The 19,602-nt window shown below is 37.5% G+C and overlaps 1 protein-coding gene across 1 annotated transcript; it reads right to left on the bottom strand.

Annotated features, from left to right (window-relative positions):
• Window positions 1-1,044: 1,044 nt before the first annotated feature.
• Window positions 1,045-14,671, bottom strand: RAB33B (RAB33B, member RAS oncogene family). The gene is made up of 3 exons (XM_032463782.1): window positions 14,517-14,671; window positions 14,013-14,280; window positions 1,045-3,876 (listed from the first exon to the last, which is right to left on the bottom strand). The coding sequence occupies exons 2-3, from the start codon at window positions 14,259-14,261 to the stop codon at window positions 3,436-3,438; spliced, it is 690 nt and encodes a 229-aa protein (XP_032319673.1). The 5' UTR covers window positions 14,262-14,280; window positions 14,517-14,671; the 3' UTR covers window positions 1,045-3,435.
• Between the last annotated feature and the right edge of the window lie 4,931 nt (window positions 14,672-19,602).

Below are 19,602 nucleotides of genomic sequence, written 5' to 3'. Positions count from 1 at the left end.
ATGTGATCCAGCAATCCCACTCCTGGGCATCCCCAGATGGAACCTTAACTCTTCAAAAAGACACATGCACCCCAATGTTCCTAGCAGCACCATTTACAATAGCCAAGACATGGAAACAATCTAAATGTCCATCGAATGATGACTGGATAAAGATGCTGTAGTATATTTATACAATGGAATACTACTCAGCAATAAAAAAGAATAAAATAATGCCATTTGCAGCAACATGGATGGACCTACAGATCGTCATTGTAAGTGAAGTAAGCCAGAAAGAGAAAGAAAAATACCTATGATATCACTCATATGTGGAATCTAAAAAAAGAGAAAGAAAAAAAAGGACACTATGAACTCATCTACAAAACAGAAACAGACTCGCAGACATAGTAAACAATCATGGTTACCGGGGAAAGGGGGTGGGAAGGGATAAATTTGGGAGTTTGAGATTTCGAAATGTAAGCTACTATATATAAAAAGATTTAAATAAATAAATAAATAAAAGCCAAAAAAAAAAAAAAAAGCAGTCTTTCATGAACAATGTAATTTTGCGTTTGAACAATAGAGTGACTTACATATGAAATACAGTATGAATTTCAGAGGCCCCAGGTCCCAATCCACATTTTCCTAAAGGGCCTAAATCAGTAATCTGCATGTAGAAATGATCATCTTAAACCCACCACGTATTTCTTTTTCTTCTTTCTCATATATTTTATAGTTATTCATTCTGCTAAATTCATTTACCTGTAAATCTAGAGATGTCAACCACTTTTGTAGTACTGGCCATTTGCACTGAAGTGTTTGTTCTTAAACAAGTTGGATTACTCAGCCTCTCAAATAAAAAAGTTACCATATCAGCCATAATACTTCGGGCTTTTTCTTGAAAGTTTCTTTAACCCTGAAGGTATTTCCCAAAGAAATTTCCAGATGAGTTCGTTTCTGTTTGAGTCTAATGTATTACAAATTACCTGGAAGTCTGGGGAAAGAAGAGGTATGTTTTGTTTTATTTTGGATTCAACCTAGTAACCAAACAAAGAAAATAAACCACAATTTCCTTATGCCAAAGCTGGTTTATTGAACTTCATGAGGGCAAAGTTACAGTGACACTATTCCACAACAAAATTATTTAACTCTAGTTTAGACTTCATGAGGAAATGTATTAGCAATATACTGCCAATAAAGCACTGCTATTCATAGCTAACTGGATGAGCTTCCTTTGGTGTTCTCAAATTATGACTTTTCTAAAACATATCTGATGTTTTCAACTAAAGGTCACAGTTAAAATAAATTCACACAGAAGTTACAAAATGTGTGATTTGTGCTTTAAAATAATTAGTTGTTTGATAGCCACCATTTAGAAGTGATTTCTCAATAGTCAGTGAAGCATTTTATAAATATTTTGGAAAATATCTAAAAGCTTTATCCCCATTCAGCTGTTAAGTACGTTCTTTTTAAAAACAAAAGCATGTAGAAAAAACTAAAACCATAAATCACTATAAATGGGATACAAATATTTTAAAATTAATAAATATTAAAGTGAAAAAATCAGGCCTTTCACAGAACTGTAAAGGATACTTACTACTAACTTCTTACAAAAAGAAAGTTAAATTACCTTTTTTAAAAAACGATTAATAACAGCACTGAGAAAACATAAATGTGCTTGGAAAGTCTGTAAACTTTCTTCTTCCACTTTAGAAAAATGTTTTGATAAGCAATAAGCAGATTCCCTTCTTTAAAAAACTGTTACACCCACCACAATTGTAACAGCTGTCATTGTTTTACTATAAAAATAGTTATAAATCAACATTAATTTAGATAAAATCAAACCATTTTTAATTCCAGCATGGTAAGAAAACTGGATTAATCTCCTTAAAATCAAAGCCAATTTGTTTTCCTTTAAGCTCTGATGTTTAAAACAGAACGATTATTTCCTATAATTATTACTTTCAGTTAGTTCATTTAATAGAATTATCTTGTTCTATAAATTATCCAGTCAGGACCACCATGATGATTAAACAGAAAATTCTACACTAGATTAGATTAGATCACATATTTAATTAGTTTCCCACATTCTGAAAATATTTTAAATATAATCACCTTTTGGCTTAATTTCCTCTAAAATGATTAAATTCAGCAATCTTTCAGAATTAGTGAATATGCACACTTCAGTTAAAGGTCATGGCTTACAATTCCATTCATGTTAATAGCTTTATATGCAAGCTTACTATTTTCCATGTGCAAAGTCTTAAATTCAAAATAAAAGTATTTTTAAAAAAATTTTTAGGAAGTATTTAGGGTAAAAAACTTTATGAAATAGCCTTTCTACCACTGAGGGATAGACTAGATATTTTTCAATATTTAATTTATTTTTCATACTGAGGAGGAGTATCTTGTTACGACCGTAAAATTTAAAGATTTAAACAACCCACGTACTGTAACACAGTACTATTAGAGAAATACATGTAGACACTTAGCAATTAGAGGTATGCCCTCAGTCCAAGTGGAAGATGATTTGCTAATTCAGCCTTTAGGCATTACATTGACTGGAGAGTGGGGGAGAGCAAGAGATACTATGTCAGATACACAGCTTGAAATTACTAAAAGCCAGGAATAGGTCTGTTGTGGTAGCTGGAACCATGTTCACCTATTCTCTCCCAAATTACAACTCCTCAAATCTTTCAGTTAGTTTTTCACCGCTTAAAAATACCAAAACAAAGTATAAAGCACCTTATTATGTCATGTCTTTTGCATTAAAATCTGATTTACTTCTGCATATTTTAAAGAATTTAGTAAGAAAACAATTCCAAATTACTCTTTTAAAAATAACAATAATTTTTGTAGACCTGATTGATATTGATTAGAAATATATATCATCTAGAACTGTTGGAAAAGTCATTCTTTATGGACTGAGAACCAGAAAACATTTTACACCTTCTCTTCCCACTAGAACTAAAGTCTTGGCTCTAAAATATACCAATTATAATGCAATTACATAAACCAATAATACAAAGAAACAACTTGAGGGAGAGGCAAATATCAGTTTTTATCCTATTGAGAACACTTCTCATTCAAAGGACATACCAACAAATATACTAAACCCTTAATATATTTTTTCAATCCCAGGAACACAGGATTAAACAATTAGTGACTCTTAAAATTCCATCATGTTCTCATGTGAAGCTTCCTTCATTGGGCTCTCAATGGAAAGATGCTCTGATTCATCCTAACCTCATTTCAACCTCACTTGAAAACTTTTTCCTTGTGTTGTCACCCTGACAAACTTGATTAAGTAGGTACAAAACACAAAAATAAGCATGACAATGATAAAAAGTAAAGTGTCAGGACCATCCATTATATTTCAGATTAAATTCTATGACTTTTCACTGTCATACTTCAAAAGTATTTGTCGTCAAAATTAGATAGTATAATAAAGACTGTTATTTAGCACCAGCACGTCATTGAAGGCTTTGGTTCAGGCTTCAGGGTAATTCCGTTATCAGGGGGTTGACTAAGCATTAATGGTTTATGGCTCTTAAGCTTATGAGCCAAGGTCATAAATATAGCTTCCACATGGTCATTATCATTGGGGTTTTTAGCAGAGGTTTCAAACAAAGGCATACTGTGCGTGTCAGCGAATTTCTGTGCCAAGTCTGTGGGTACCTGAATGGCACTTCTCAAGTCACATTTATTTCCAACAAGAATCCTTGGTATATCGTTGGCTAGCAAATGCTGTTTGCATTCTTCTATCCAAGACGGCAGGCTATGAAAACTCGCCATGTTGGTCATATCATACACGAAGACAACAGCATGTACATTTCTGTAGTAGTGCTGTACCATGCTCTTTCTGAATCGTTCTTGTCCCGCCGTGTCCCATAGCTGGATCTGAAAGTAGGGTGAAAAAAAAGAGGAAAACTAAAATTTTCATTCCAATTATGCACTGGGGAAAATTTAACCACCTTTGCATGGTCTTTTGTACTTTTTCACTTATACAACTACAACGTCACTCCCTTTCAACATGCCTTTTCAGTGTTATTTACAGGATCCAGATTTCATGATACTAGTCTAGTTACCTCATAGTTAATTCAAGTGTCATAACAAAATACTTCAAGTTAGCACTTTAATTTCAGTAAATCAACTTTGTTTGGAAAAAATTATACCTCAAAAATTGATTTTTAAAGCACTAAGAGAAATACATACCAGATTTTAACAAACATGTTAAGTGTCTAATTTCTGTAAATTTGGTTACGATATGCCATTCCCTGCCTTTTACACATCTAATCTAAAATAGTACTTAGGACAGATGTGAAAAGTCATGAGATCTAGCCCCCAAATCAACATATATACACAGCCTATGAAATTCAGGCCCCTTTGAAAATTTTAAATGGCTAGAAAATCACTTATCTATCCTTACCATCTCTACCAATAAAAATATCCCAATACCTCCTAGTGTAAATATAGAGGGACTGGGGAAAATGATATCTAAAGCTAAATATAAGCCATATGTTATGATTCTCTTAAAACACTGAATTTATCCTGCCTTTGTTTAGTTCCTAAAAAACAGTTGAATGATGAGGATACTGGTCACAAGGGAAAAGACTAGAGGCAGATTTGCTCAGGTAACTTTTAACTGAAAGACTTGTACTATTTGTAGATACTCAGATGGAAGCCTAAGCCGGGGATTTCACACAGAGCAATACTGAAGTAGAGGGAGACGGGATACTGCAGGCGGCCCTGAAAGTAAGGAGGATGTAAGACAGGAAGTGCTGAACACATGGCAGTATATGGTAAGTGCTCAATTAAGATGTAATGAATGAATAAACACAGTTTAAAAAATGTGATTAGAGATGGAAATATTGGTCACCACTATCTTTCATGCTACCTTGATTTTCATCAGTTGTGATTTTTTCATCTTTTTCATGGTAGCTCTTTTTAGCCCAAATTTCTCCATTTTCTGAAAAACTCTCCCATTCTTCCTAATTAACATAAATCTAATTTTGTTCCAGGTAGAATTATAAAATACTATACAGGCATATCTCGGAGATATTGTGGGTTCAGTTCCAGATCTCCGCAATAAAACAAATGCAGCAATAAAGTGAGTCACACGAATTTTTTTGGTTTCCCAGTGCATATAAAAGTTATGTTTGCATTATACTGTAGTTTATTAAGTGCACGACAGTATTATGTCTTAAAAAAAACAAAGTACATACCTTAATTTTAAAATACTTTATTGCTAAAAAAAAAATGCTGACCATTATTGACAACACACGGTTGCCAAACCTTCAATCTGCAAAAACTGCAGTATCTGCGAAGCACAGTCAAACAAGGTATGCCTGTACAAACTTGATGTCTCACGCTCTCATGGAACTAGGGTCCAAGTGACAGTTCTGTCTAATAATCTGTAAACAGTTTCCTCAGTGGGAGTTTCTGGGTTTCTAGAAAAATGAACTGATTTATGATTTTTAAAAAAGAGCATTTGCACGAGCCTTTTACACTTCCCTCACCATACCTTTCTGCCTGGAATAGAATACAGTGCTTGGAGGTTCAGCAATCATTCTATAAGCATGAAAAAGAAAGCCCCACAAAGCAGAAGTGTAGCATAAACCTGGAATCCTGCTGACAGCATCCCACCATACAGACTGCTGCCTCTGGTCTCTTTATCACATGAGAAAAGTAAATTGACCTAATAAAAGCTGTTCAAAGAAACTGGAGCTGATCTTTTTTTTCCTCTTTTAATAACATTCCTGTAGCTCAGGTATTCAAAAATATTTTCACTGATGAAGAATGATTTATAATGTTTTAAGCAAAGTATATTTATAAGAAAAAAATTATAAAAAAGCATATAAAAAGAAATACATCAAAATATTAACAATGGTTGTCTTTATGGCAGCTTCCCCCTTTATTTCTACTTTTCTGTTTCCCATAACAAACATACATTTGTTTTATTTAACAAACTAAAGCTAGAAAAAAAGTCACCCCGAATTTAGACCTACCTCAAAGTAACTGTGGAAGTCCTCAATGTGTAAGTGGTGATGACGATGTTTATTCCTAAGAAAATTATTCTTTTGTTTCAAGCTAGGATTGACTCAACACAACCTCACCTTCCATCAGTCCTGCTCAGAACATTCTAATCATATCAAGACTTCTAGGAAACGAGTAGTATGAAATAACTCTTTACACTTTATTGGAGAGCCATAAAAGTAATTACTATGTTAATAAGGCACTTACAAAGAAATACAATTGTCTCTCAATACTCCCCAGGGGGATTGGTTCCAGGACCCTGCTCTCCTCGAATACCCAAATCCACGGATGCTCAAGTCCTTTATATAAAATGGCATAGTATTTACATATAATCTTCACACATCCATAAACTTTAAATCATCTCTATATTATTTATAATACCTAATGCAATATAAATACTATGTAAATAGTTGCCAGCAAGGGGCAAATCAAGTTTGCTTTTTAGGAACTTTCTGGAATTTTTTTTTTTAATTGAAGTATAGTCAATTACAGTATGTCAATTTCTGGTATACAGCATAAGGTCCTAGTTATGCATATATATACATATATTCATTTTCATGTTGTTTTTCATTAAAGGTTATTACAATATACTGAATATAGTTTCCCTGTGCTATACAGAAGAAATTTGTATATTTATATATTTTTATATATAGTGGTTATCATTTGCAAATCTCAAACTCTCAAATTTATCCCTTCCCACTCCCTTCCCCCATAACCATAAGATTTACTATGTCTGTGAGTCTGTTTCTGCTTTGTAGATGAGTTCATTAGTGTCTTCTTTTTCCTTTTTCTTTTTTTTAGATTCCACATACGAATGTTATCATACGGTATTTTTCTTTCTATTTCTGACTTATTTCACTTAGAAAGACGATCTCCAGGTCTATCCATGTTGCTGCAAATGGCATTATTTTATTCAAGTATTTCCCCACGGATACGGAGGGCTGACTGTATTTAAAAGGAAGCTTCAAAGTTTTGCTCACAGAACTGCTAGAACAAGTGCAGGCATAGGATGCAGACACTGCTATGCTGCCTGCTGCCTTTCAGGTCTGCGCAGGACACTGAGATGAGGGCAAGGGGACAGGGAAGGAGCAGGGAGAGACCTGGCAAAGAAAGGTCAGGACAACTGATAAAAACTGTCAGCGATAAAAGGCTGGAGAAAACTTTGACTAAATGAGAGACACAAATAGATACCCAGTGGGGAACAAACCTCATGATAACCTAGAAAAATCTTGAGGTTTAACTCTGAGTGAAGTGGTTCACAATGTTTAAAAAAAAGAGAGAATGACACTTTGGAACCTAAGGAAGTGACATACTGTTGTCTGGGAAATGTTAAGTTAGGGAGTATTTTCAGAGCTGTTTTCCCCAATTTAATACTTAATATATTAGGAAAGAAAATGACTCATAGGTGTGTCTACAGATACTACTCCCATTTTAAACATTACATAGACAACATAAAATACACTAATAATATTTCATGAAACTCTAAATTCTAAAATCAGGTTCCAAGAAAAAGGCAACCTATTTGCTAAATCTAGATTCTTATTTTTCATGAAAGCACTTTTGGTTGTTTTATTACCAAAGTGAGAAATGATCTCACTAAATTAATTTAACACTTCTTTTACTTGACTAAAAAGAATAAAGGTATTAGCCCAAATGATCTTTCCTTGTTTGATCAGCTATCAAATTTCCTCTTCCCCTGTCTTTTCAAAGAACACATTTTTATTATTTTTGCTTCTAAGCAGCCTATATAAAAGATCATCTGATAATTACATAAACGCTGATATAAATCAACATCATAACCAGTATTAGTAACGTTTCAGGAGAACTCTTTTTGCTTTTGGTACACAGTAGAAATAAATATGTATATCTGATGTATAGATCCAAATGGCAAATTTTTAAAATAAATTTTAGCTTCCCTAGCAAGGAGAAGCAACAAATTTTGTGTGACTATTTGAAAGGAATACTTTAAATGAAGAATTTAATTATAGCATAATGAAAGGGACAGGAAGAGAGCAAGCAGGGAGAGAAAGGAAGCAAGAGCTGGAAGCCCTGGGTTATAAATTCCACACTGCCCCCAACTTGTGTGACCTTGATCCAGTCATTCACCCTTTCAAGAGACTGTTTCAATATTAAAATCAGAGCTAATTTATGGGACACTGTAGGCTGATCTTTTTAGTTTTTTTTTTTTAAATTAGCTGTTACTTTAGAATATATACAATTTGGAAACAGCAGTCTTAGCTATTCTCTTTCCCAATGCTTTCTCTGTTTATTTACTTTTCATTATTGCTATCTCTCCTGAAGGTATTAGTGATTACTCTTAAACTACTGATATTTATTTGGGGCTTAGCACAGCCCAAGCACATTCCAGTCACTATGCTAAGTCCTTTATATGCATTATGTTATTTAATATATACAACCCTATGTAATAATTACCCAATTTTGCAGTAAGGTCAAATTTAAGGTTAAAAAATTCACCTGAGGTCACAAAGCTACTACAAAGTCTTTTTTTAAGAAACTGAAGTATAGCTGATTTACCATATTGTGTTCATTCAGGTGTGCAGCATACTGACTCAGTTATACCGTGAAGTCTTAAGGATTTAAACTTGGGCTGATTCTGTAGTGGATGCATGCTGGTCTTCTCAGCCTAGCCTCCACTCCCACTTTTGTTAACAGCACCTCATTTTCCTTGGGGAACCATCCCTCCCCTGCCTTCAATTCATGTGAACCCCTGGCTCCCCAGCTAGACACATGACCAGTCCCACCAGCTCCCGCATCACCACCACAGCTCAGGAATGGTCATGTGTCTCAATCATCAGACTCACCGAGTCTCCATTTTAGGACTGGTGTCAGAACTCGCAGAAAGAGAACTTTTTTACTTCTGTGTTTTCAGTTATGTGAAACAAGATTTTCATTTTGTGTATGCTAATTTGAGTACAGAGTCCTAACACAGACTCCAAAGCAAAAGATCTTAACTGATCAAAGGTTCCTGGGAAGTAAATAATTCTATCATGTCTCACCACCTGAGGACACACACCATGTTTCCACCTTCGTAAGAAGAGGTACAAGAATCACAGGCTTCTGAAATCAGGCTGGAAAAACAATGAGAGCTCTGAACTGGTTCCAGGGATCCTTCAGATAGTGGAAAGGCTTGGGTCTTTGGAAATATACATGGCCTGTATCACACAGGCCAGGACCAAACCACCACAATACAAAATTTCTGTCAGACTAGACCCAAGTTTTCTGAGCTAAGTAGTCACAAACTAAGCTTCTTTGTAGGGTACCCCAACTGCTAATACTCTCATTCACTGAATTTCAATGCAAATCAAATCAAGAGGACCAATTTGGCATCTCCCTAGTGACCATCATTACATTTTAAGATGAATTAGCAATTTAATTCTAGTAAGGTAAGGTATAAGACGATGTCTTATAAAATATTCTTTGACTTACAAGCATCAGGTTACTTTTAATAAAGATCAAGAAAGAACAATGGATAAAGGTAAATAATCTGACTTACACCTGGCTTCAGCATTCATCACATACCATCTTCATCACACTATGAAACAAACCTCTACTCCACTGTCTATGCATGTTAACTGCATCAGGCATTCTGTTCTCATCTATCTGTGTGCCCAAACTTCATCTGCCTCTTCATGGTTATCTCCTCCAATTCCACACTTCTAACTGCCAATCATACATTTCCATTTGAATATACCACCATATCAACAACAACAACAACAAAAACTAAAATAAAACTTTTTATGGAGCCTCTGAAAATTCAATGTTCCATACTGTACTCCTCTCTACTGAAGGTACTACCTACCTCCAGTCAGCCAGAGTCCTCTTTCTTCTCATTACCAAAAGCCAGCTACTGAAGCCTTTTGGCTTTATCATCAGAATACCTCTTTTATTACCTCTTTCTTTCCATTAGCTTCCCTTATCACCTCAATTCTGGATTTCCAGAGCAGCCTACCAATTGATCTCCTGCCTCCATACATTCAACACTTATCCCAAGTATTGCATAGTTTAGAAACTGAACTACACACTAGAAGATATCTATGGACTCACCACACCTGGACCCTGTCCTGAATAAGATTGAATAAGACCTAACAAGGGAGGTAGACACATATACAATACAATGAGAAAAGAGATAATTTAAAGGGTCAGGCAAGGTGCTAAAGAGAGTTCACAGAAGGATAGAATGGAGAATAAGTGGTAGGGGAATTCCTAATAGAAACACAGAGTTGAATGAGGAAGAATTACACGTGGTGAAACACGGGAAGGGAGAATATTCCAGGCAGAGTGGGAAATGCAAGAGGAAAACATACGGATCAGCAAATAAATGGCTGGACTATAGGGTACTTGAAGGGTATAGCTCAGTGGTACAGTGCATGCTTGGCATGCACGCGGTCCTGGGTTCAATCCTCAGCACCTCCATTAAAAAAATTTTTTTTTTAAATATCAAAATCACTATGTAGTATGCCTAAAACTAACATAATATTGTACATCAACTCTATTTCAATTAAAAAAAAACAAAAACAAAACCGGCAGCACACTGTTTTGTTTGGCCCTCAAGCATGGTTTGTTGACCCCTGCACTGGATCATAATTCTTTGTTCCTAACAGAATGTCTTCTTTCCAGCAATTACTCATCAAGGGTTTGATTTACCAATGGGGGGATTGGGGTGAAGCGGCTGCTGATTATTTTCTTTTAGTTAATATTAACATCTTGTATTTAATACGGCAAAACTTCACACCACTACAAATGACAAGTAAGCTATCCCAATGTCCAGACAGGAACTGCTGATCCCTAGTGACAGGATGCATTAAACCCAACACTAGGCTTTAATGATTCTGTTGGTGCTGCCACTGTCCCATACTGATATGAAAGGAACGTAGCTAGTTATAATGAGGAAACACATAAAAGGAAGGAGCGTTAAGGATTTGAGTCTCAATTTAAAAATCAAATGTATGGAGGGGAGGATATAGCTCAAATGGTAGAGTGCATGCTTAGCACACACAAGGTCCTCGGTTCAATCCCCAGTACCTCCTCCAAAAATAAATAAATAAATAAACCTAACTACTTCCCCCCCTCAAAAAAATAAAATAAAATAAAATGTATTTCTATTTAAGGAGTTCACTTTATAATTTTGACTTCCAAAATTCTACAAACAAGATTTTACTCTTCCAATTTTATATATATAGTACTTAGGAACAGATTAGCAAATATAGACTTTACTGCATTTAATAAAGCATTTCAGGTGATTCAAAAATAGCACTGCTATTTTAATAAGACATGCTCTGAAAAATTTCTAGTCCACAAAACATTTAACACAGTATCTCATTTTTATCAAATAAATATAATGTCTAGAAGGTAATTTTATTAGCAAAGTAACATAGAGCTTTCCAGTTTCCACTTTAAGATGAAAAATTAGAAGAAATGACAGTTCAGATTAGGCTTATAATTTTCCAAAGCAATAATATGAACATTTCAGCAGTACTTAAGATATATTATAGGTTAACAAAAAAGAAGCAGCAGCAACACATGGAATAAAGCTCTTCTATATCACTTTTTTTTTTAGACACCAAAAAAAAAATTTCCAAAATAGCCCTCTTTTTCTACTACAGAAATCTCTGAACATTTCTTCAGTCTTTTCAATCACAATAAAAATCTCTCTCAAGTCTTACAGTTGGGGGTAGAAGTCAATAGTTAAGGCCTTAGTAAGGAGAAAAAGAAACTCAGTGTCCCTGTCAACTAGGATATCAACTCAGTGTCCCTATCAACCTATCAGGTTAAGATAAAGCTCAGGAAGAATCAACCCAGAGAAAAAGGTTTTCTCCTTGCCTCTCTCAACCAGAAGGATCAATTCTGTGCTCCCAGATTCATCACATCTGTGGTTCTGGTTTATTTATCAATGCCAGCACTAATCCCACTAGTTAATCATTCAATGATCTGCACTGGACATATTTTATATATATATTTTTAATATGCTGTAAGTATTTCTTAAATTTGCACCTGATTCACCTTTAAGTATAAATGGCAACTCAGACGCAGGTAAAGGGCCACTCAACCCCAGCTCCTCCCAGCCTCCATTCCCTGTGTTACCCTGATCCCATATGGGGCAATTTCTCTTCCCTTCAGCTGTCTGCTCTATCTGTGTTTCACTCTCTGGTTGTGCAGCCACAGAACTGATGGTGCCAAAGAGAAACAATGATGTTAAGCCACCAAGGAAGAATCTTCTTCAGATTACCAACTATGAACCAGGTGCCTCATATATGTTCTCATCTAATCCTCACATTAGCCTGATTCGGTATTATTATTATTATCTTTGACTGAATTATAGTCGGTTTACAATGTTGTGTTAATTTCTGGTGTGCAGCATAGTGATTCAGTTCCGATACATTATTACTACCCCAATTTTTCAGATGAGAAAATAGACTTGGAAAGATGAAGGAAACTGCCTAAGGAGTAGAGTAACCAACTACCCCAGTTCGCCTAAGATGGAGGGGGTTCCTGGGATGTGGGATTTCAGTTTTAAAACTGGGACAGTCTCAGGCAAAGTTCATCACCCTATCAAGGACAGACAGCCCTTTCACAGGTTCAGATCTGAGCTAGGCCAGTTGGGCTCCAAAGCCCAAACACTTTCTCTCAGAACTCCTTCTCCCAAACTACACTCCCTCTCAACCTCAGAAGCCCCGTTATTTTCCTCTTACACAAGTTCCTGGGCCTAACTTAATTCTGTTGAAAAATATTCAGCCTCTTATTCTACCTTTTCCTTTGCAATGTATACAAATCTTTCTTAACTCCCTAATACAGTGCATCCAAAGGACCACCACTGGCAGCTTGAATGGGACAATTAAAAATTAATGTGAAAATTAAAAGGCAAAAGGGCCTACAGAATACTGATTTCTTTTCAATCTTTTTTCTCCTTTACTGTGATTAGCAGTAAAATCCCTTTGTGTGTGAGGAGGTGGGGTAGTGGTTAGGGAACTAAAAATAAATTGTTCCTGCCTCAAGGACGTGAGGGTGAGAAAGAAGTTAGCTTTTTTTTTCCCCCACGGGGGACTGAGGTAAAGAGCATCCTAATTTAAAGTGAAAAAATAAATGTAGTATAAGGAAAGCAGAGCAGTTTTCGCGTCCACATCTTTTAAGCGATAATATTAGCAGGTGGTTGAAAGGTTAGTAGTGGCTCAGAGTGAGGAAGTGTGTCTAAAATTTACATCATCAGGAAGCCTCAGCCCTGTTACTGATCCTTATTCTCCAAATCCCTATTCCAACCCCTCAGAACCCCAGGCTTGGCCTTGGGCTTACTACGTGCTCCACTGCTACTGTGTCTCCAGTCTCAGGAGCCACCAATGGGGCTTAAAAAACTGAGAGGGTGGCACTGAGAATGTGCTTCTGGCAATCCAAGTAAGAACCAAGTAGGAACTACAGAATGTTTCCGCAGGAAAATAAATTTTTCTAAACAACTCAATGTCATACCTAAACTACTGTAGCAAAACTGTATGCACGAGGACACCTAAGTACTTCCTCAAAGGCAACAGGGCTTTACTTCCACAATACCCAAGGCAGTGCTCAAATGAATGTTTAATAAATAATACTTATTCCATGAAATTCCTGTACTTGAGAAATTTCACTGTTTTTTTCTTCGATCTTACTTCACTAACTCCCAGCACGTGAGACACAGCAGATGAGTCAGTGGATACCCTCTGCACCCTGGCTACTCAATTATGTGGTCCACAGACAAGCTGCATCTGCATCACCTGGGACCTTACCAAATCAGAATCTATACTTTAAAAAAAAAATCCCCAGGTAAATCGTATGCATATTGAAGTTTGAGAAGCACTGCCTTATAAGTTTGCTACATACACAGCCTTCCAATCCCCGACTCCAACATCCTCATCAGTGTGAGAAAAGACGGAGCGCAGGGCCAGCAGTTAACCCACGGAGGAGTTGGGACACTTGTCATGCCGGGGCTACCTGGCAGTCTCCCATCCGCTCACCTTGATACGCTCCCCATCAATCTCCACCGCTCGTTCTCGGAAGTCCACCCCGATAGTAGCCTCGGTACGGTCAGGGAAGCGGCCGGCGCAGAAACGGTAGGTCAGGCACGTTTTGCCCACATTGGAGTCGCCAATCACGATTATTTTGAAGATGCGGGAGCGAGCCGGAGGCAGAAACGCTGAGGCGCCTGACATAGCACCGCTGGACGAGAAGCTCTCCTCGAGCGACGACTCAATCTCTGAAGCCATTCTCCTGACCCGCCTCAAACTGAGGGAAGGAGACGCAGAGAGGCAGAGAGGTTACGCCACTGTGAGCGAGCGCGCCTAGCTCGCCGGCTCCGCTGCGCAACGTCCCAGGAGCCACCTCCCTCCAGACCCAGAGCGCGCGTGCGCACCCTCCCACGCCCGCCCCCGCAGGTGTGGCGCCCACCAGCCCAGCCTCGCTGACCCTCCCGCCCGGCCCACGGCCCCACCCCAGCGTCAGTCGGCCAGGCGCCCGTCTACCTGGGAAGGCACCGGGCCTGTCGGGGGCTTGACGGGGGCGCGGAAGGCCAGCTGCCGAGCAGCTAAGCAGAGCACCCGAGGCCCGGCGCCCAGGCTGGCCCGGCCCCGCCACGTCCAAGGCTACCGCCCACCGGAGGAAGCCGTGCGAGCACTCTGGGGGCGGGGAGAGAAAGACAGCTGAAAGGAAGGAGGCACCACCAGGCACTCTCTCGCGAGAGGGCCGAAGAGCCGTTTCAACGGGGGCGTGTACCTGGTGAGGCTACGTAGTCTTCGGAAGGCTCGGGCGTCGGGTTCGGTGCTATCATCGACGTACCGTTGGGGCTTCCCTGGACTTGGAGGTGGAGGCGGGTTCCCTTACCTTGCTGCCTGGGCCTGCGGTGTCGGCTGTGCTCCCTGTCTCCTCCAGGTTCTCTGGATCGGAGTTGGGACAGCGACAACGGCTGGGAGAGGTGGGGCCCGAGGAGCTGCTGGAAGCCCCTGGGGCGCGGGAGACACTTAAAAGCGACCTTCGGGCCGCGCGGAGCTTGAGCCTTGGCAGGAGCATGGGGTGTCCGGGAGCAGGTGTGAGTTCGAGGCCGCCCGCCGCCTCTGCACAGAGAATTTTATTAGTCGCCCTAGCAATATTTCGATATCCGCGGGACCCAGGTGCCCAGGGTTCGGGGCCCAAGAAGTTGAGCAGGTCACAGGTGGACCACCTCAGGGCATTGAACCCAAGAGCTGTTACTAGACGGCGTCTCTGGTGAGAATAAAACTCATTGTTCCCTCGTGCTTGGGTGACGGTGATGTAGCCATTAAATGTTACAGAGCGCACGCGGAAGTTGTCTTTGTCCATATATCTGAGGACAGTATTATTAGACGAGACCACTCAACCTTAAAGAATCCCTGGATTACCATGAATTCTTACGAGGGAACCTACCATTCATTGAGTCATAGAAAAAGTCCAAAATATGCAAACATACTGCTTTTTGTGGAAAGCTTTGTTTTGTCTTGTAATAACAAGAGTGGGTTTTTGGTTTGGTTTGGTTTTTTTCTGTTTGAGCGTATGGTTATGCCGTTTGCAAATATAAGGACTACAGAGAGGACATGGCGTCCCTTAAATAGAATGAGGGGAACAATAGAGCACTAGAAGTCCTAGGAAAGGAGATAAACTGCTTATTTCAATAGATAAAATGAAAATGTGGTCAGAGCAAATTAGTGGTAGAACCTGAGCATGCTGAGTTGCCAGGAATTTGCAAAAGCCTTATTATACAATAGTTTCTGTTGTGGTAAAAGAAAAACTTTATGCAGTTATTGATATACCAAGTTCTGTTAGCCAGGAGGAGAGTTTACTCACCTTGTTGACTGTGTATGCCAATTACATTTATTAAGTTTCCTGTGACAGAAACCAGACCATGGCCTGGAAAAGCCTAAATGTTCATCTGTGAGGTTATTTCCGTGAACATTAATCATCCCAGAAACTATCAGAGGGCCTTGAAATATATTCCTCTAATCTACTCTACTTATCCCATTTAAAGGATAGAATCTGAAGATTTAATGATAAAAAGCAGTTGAAGAATTCAAAGCTGAGGATAATCGGGTAATTTCAAAAGGTGGTGAAAAAAGCATCATGACTCTGCATCTCAAGACCCTTGCTCTTTCTTTTTTGTATTCTGGCTGTTTTGGTTTAGCCTGCACCAGAAATTCTTTTTCTTACCTGTTTATCCTATTTATATTCCATTTCTAGCTCAAAAGTCTCATCTCTGAAGCTTTTCCTGATTACTTCAGTTCAGAATGTTCTTGATTTATTCTAAATCTAATATGCTTTTTGGGTATTGCTCATTGGGCTTATACTGTCTTTGCTGTTTAAGTTTCATGGTTATATGCTGTGCCTTTCAACTAGATTGTCAACTCTTGACTACTGACTTTCAGCTCATTGTTATTCAGCAAACGATGAATAGTGAGTGAGGTGAGAAATTTCTTGTGAAGGATTATTAATTTGAACCCTTTACAGTTATACACAGCTCAGCACCACTCAGATGGAAAAATCATTGTAGACACTTGCCATTGTTATCTGGAGTTTGATATTTTCAATTTGCAGTTTGAGAGATTCCTTATGTGACTAAAGTGTATGTCACTCTTCTTAATTGAATAACCCCAGAACCTCCAGGTTTGATGCCTGAAGGAGATTCTACTGTCAGGAAAAGTGATGGATTATGCAGCCCTATTTCCTGAGAATTCATTTTGTCCTTGGAGTTTTTCACTACTTGCTGCCAAAGCATAAGCCACTTGGCCTCAAATATAAACATGAACCCTTCCTTTGCTTAATAATTTACCACAGAGCTGAGGAGAGACTGAATTCAGATCCTTTAGCAGTACAACTGGAACAGTATACATGGTTCAGGGTAAGATGGGTATTTGAAAGTATTTTTCTAGTAGGAAAAAAAAAACTGAATGGATATTAAAAACATAAAATAAGGGTAACCTTATGTACAAGATGTAACTACTCATTTTCCACTTTTGTTTACTGAAGAGATGCCACCTCCCTGTGGCAGAGCCATTTTTTAACTGGTATTACCAAGGAAAAGATCCTACACTTCACTCTTTAAATTCAGACCTGAGGATGGAGGACAAAAGAGAGTTCGCTTGCTTGCCTACTTAAGAGCTTATCAACCTTGGCATATTTTGAGCCATATAATTCTTTTTTTTTTTTTTTTGTAAGTATAGTTGATTTACAATATTGTGTTAGTTTCACATGTCTAACATAGTGATTCAGTATTTTTGCAGCTTATACTCCATTATAGGTTATTATAAGATAGTGGCTATAATTCCCTGTGCTATACAGTATATCCTTGCTGTTTTATTTTATACATAGTAATTTGTATCTGTTAATCCCATACCTCTAATTTGTCCCTCCCCCTTCCCCTCTCCCTGTTGGTAACAAGTTTGTTTTCTATATCTGTGAGTCTATTTCTGTTTTGGATATACATTCATTTATATTTTTAAGATTCCAGATATAAGTGGTATCATAAAGCATTTGTCTTTCGCTGTGAGCCAGATAATACTTTGTTGTGGACAGCTGTCCTGTACATTGTAAGATGTTTAGTAGCATACTTGGCTTCTGCCCATTATCTGCCAGTGGCAGATAGTAATATACTAGTTGTAACAGCCCGAACCATCTCTAGACTTTACCAAATGCCCCTGGATGTTAAAATTATGTCCCCTCCCCCTCTCATTGAGAACCACTGGCCTGTATAAGGGCTCTTCTCACAACTCTAGTTTCCTGTCCATCCCATTTGATAGCAGGAATCACCACTCCCTAAAAGACAGAACTCCAGTTCCCCAGAGAAGTATAACGTTGGTCTTGTTGGCCTCCACCAGATTACCATATCACTGTTTAATACTACCCCAAATATCATATGATGGATAGTACATTGTAAATAACAAAAACTTTAATTTTAGTACCTAAACAGTAAATTAACATCAACATTTTATAGGTAAGTTTACTGAGTTTCAGAATTCTTCAAGTCATATCTTCATAAGTACGTTCATTGAGGATTTATGTTTAACTGTGTATTCTATATATAGCACTGTGCTAGTGGTTGGGGCAGGGGATAAGATAAAATATGATTTTTGTCCGTGAGGAATTTATAATCTAGCCACCAAACCAAGTTAGCACGGAACCATTAATGAATAACATAGGATAAAACAGAATGTCAGATTTTTTCCCTAGAGGTGTTTGGGCCTAGACTTCAAAAATTCTAGATGTGTTAAAGTATGAAGGCACACTGGGAGCTAGGATGGAAGGCCTTCTTGTAGTGGACAGTAAGTTAAAGATGAGTGCCTGTGGTAGTGGCATTCATCTAGGTAATAAACTCAAATTATGAATAAGCAACACTTACAGATATTTGATATATGTGCAAAGTGTAGTCATGGTGGCCTCTGTTGTTTTCTTTATCTCATTCTCTTTCTCCCTTCCCTTTAGAATGTTTGATTTTATAGCATTTCCAGTGTTTGACACATCAAAGGCAAACTATAGACAATGATTTTGAAGAGGATCTAAATAACTATGAAATTTAAGTATTAAATGTTCTAACTTGCAGATAGAGAAGGTACTTTTTTAATGTCCACATTTATAAAAATTTATTTTTTAAATAACTACACAGAAAAATCTCAATTTTAAGTTATACTCTGATACTAGAACAATAAAAACATAAGCATTTTTTTCTTCTTTTTTTAAATAAAAGGATAAAAGGAAATCCATCTACTTTACTTGGAAGCCAAAAGGAAAACTCTTAAGTAACTGGTTCAAGGACAAAAGCCACAACTGCAGATTTACAAACTATTTAGAAATTAATGATAATGGGGACAATAAAATTGAAACATAAGGATTCGGCTAAAGTAGTATGTAGGAAAAAAAAACACAGATTGATGTTTTAATACTAACCAATACAGAGTGAATAAAAATAATTTCCTAACACTTATGCAGTATTTAACATGTCAGACACTACTGTGTTTTATAAAAACTAACTCATTTAATCTTCACAACATACCTATGAAGCAAGTAATATTCTCTCTTTTATCTATAAGGAACATGAGGATCATAGAGGTTACATGTCTTTCTGAAGTTCACTCAGCTAATAAGTGATAAAGTGTATATTCCATGATATGTGTTATAGTATGATATATAAAAGTAAACTGTGATAAGCTAAAGATGCCTATTGTAAAACTTAGAACAACAACAAAAATAATAAAGCAGCATAGCTAAGGCAGCCAATAGAGGAATTAAAATGGAATATACTAAAAATCAGTCAAAAAGAAGTCAAGAAAAGAGGAAAAATAAAAATGTAGATTCAACAAATATCAACCATATCAATAATTAAATCAATTGTAAGTGGTCTAAACACTGGAATTAAAAAGATACCCCTCTAAATGAGAAAGCAAGGCTCAGTTATGTACTATTTACAAAAAGCATCATCAACATAAAGACACAGATAAGTTCAAAGTAAAATGATGTGCAAATAGAGTAAAGCTGGAATACCTGTGTTAGTGTCAGACAAAGATTTTAGGAAAAAGAATTTGGCCTATCTTCAAGACAAGAGATAAGGAG

The sequence above is a fragment of the Camelus ferus genome, chromosome 2 (assembly GCF_009834535.1).
Source record: "Camelus ferus isolate YT-003-E chromosome 2, BCGSAC_Cfer_1.0, whole genome shotgun sequence".
Taxonomy (NCBI): Eukaryota; Metazoa; Chordata; class Mammalia; order Artiodactyla; family Camelidae; genus Camelus; species Camelus ferus.
Note: the sequence above shows the minus strand (reverse complement) of the source record. Positions and strands in the feature narration are given on the sequence as shown.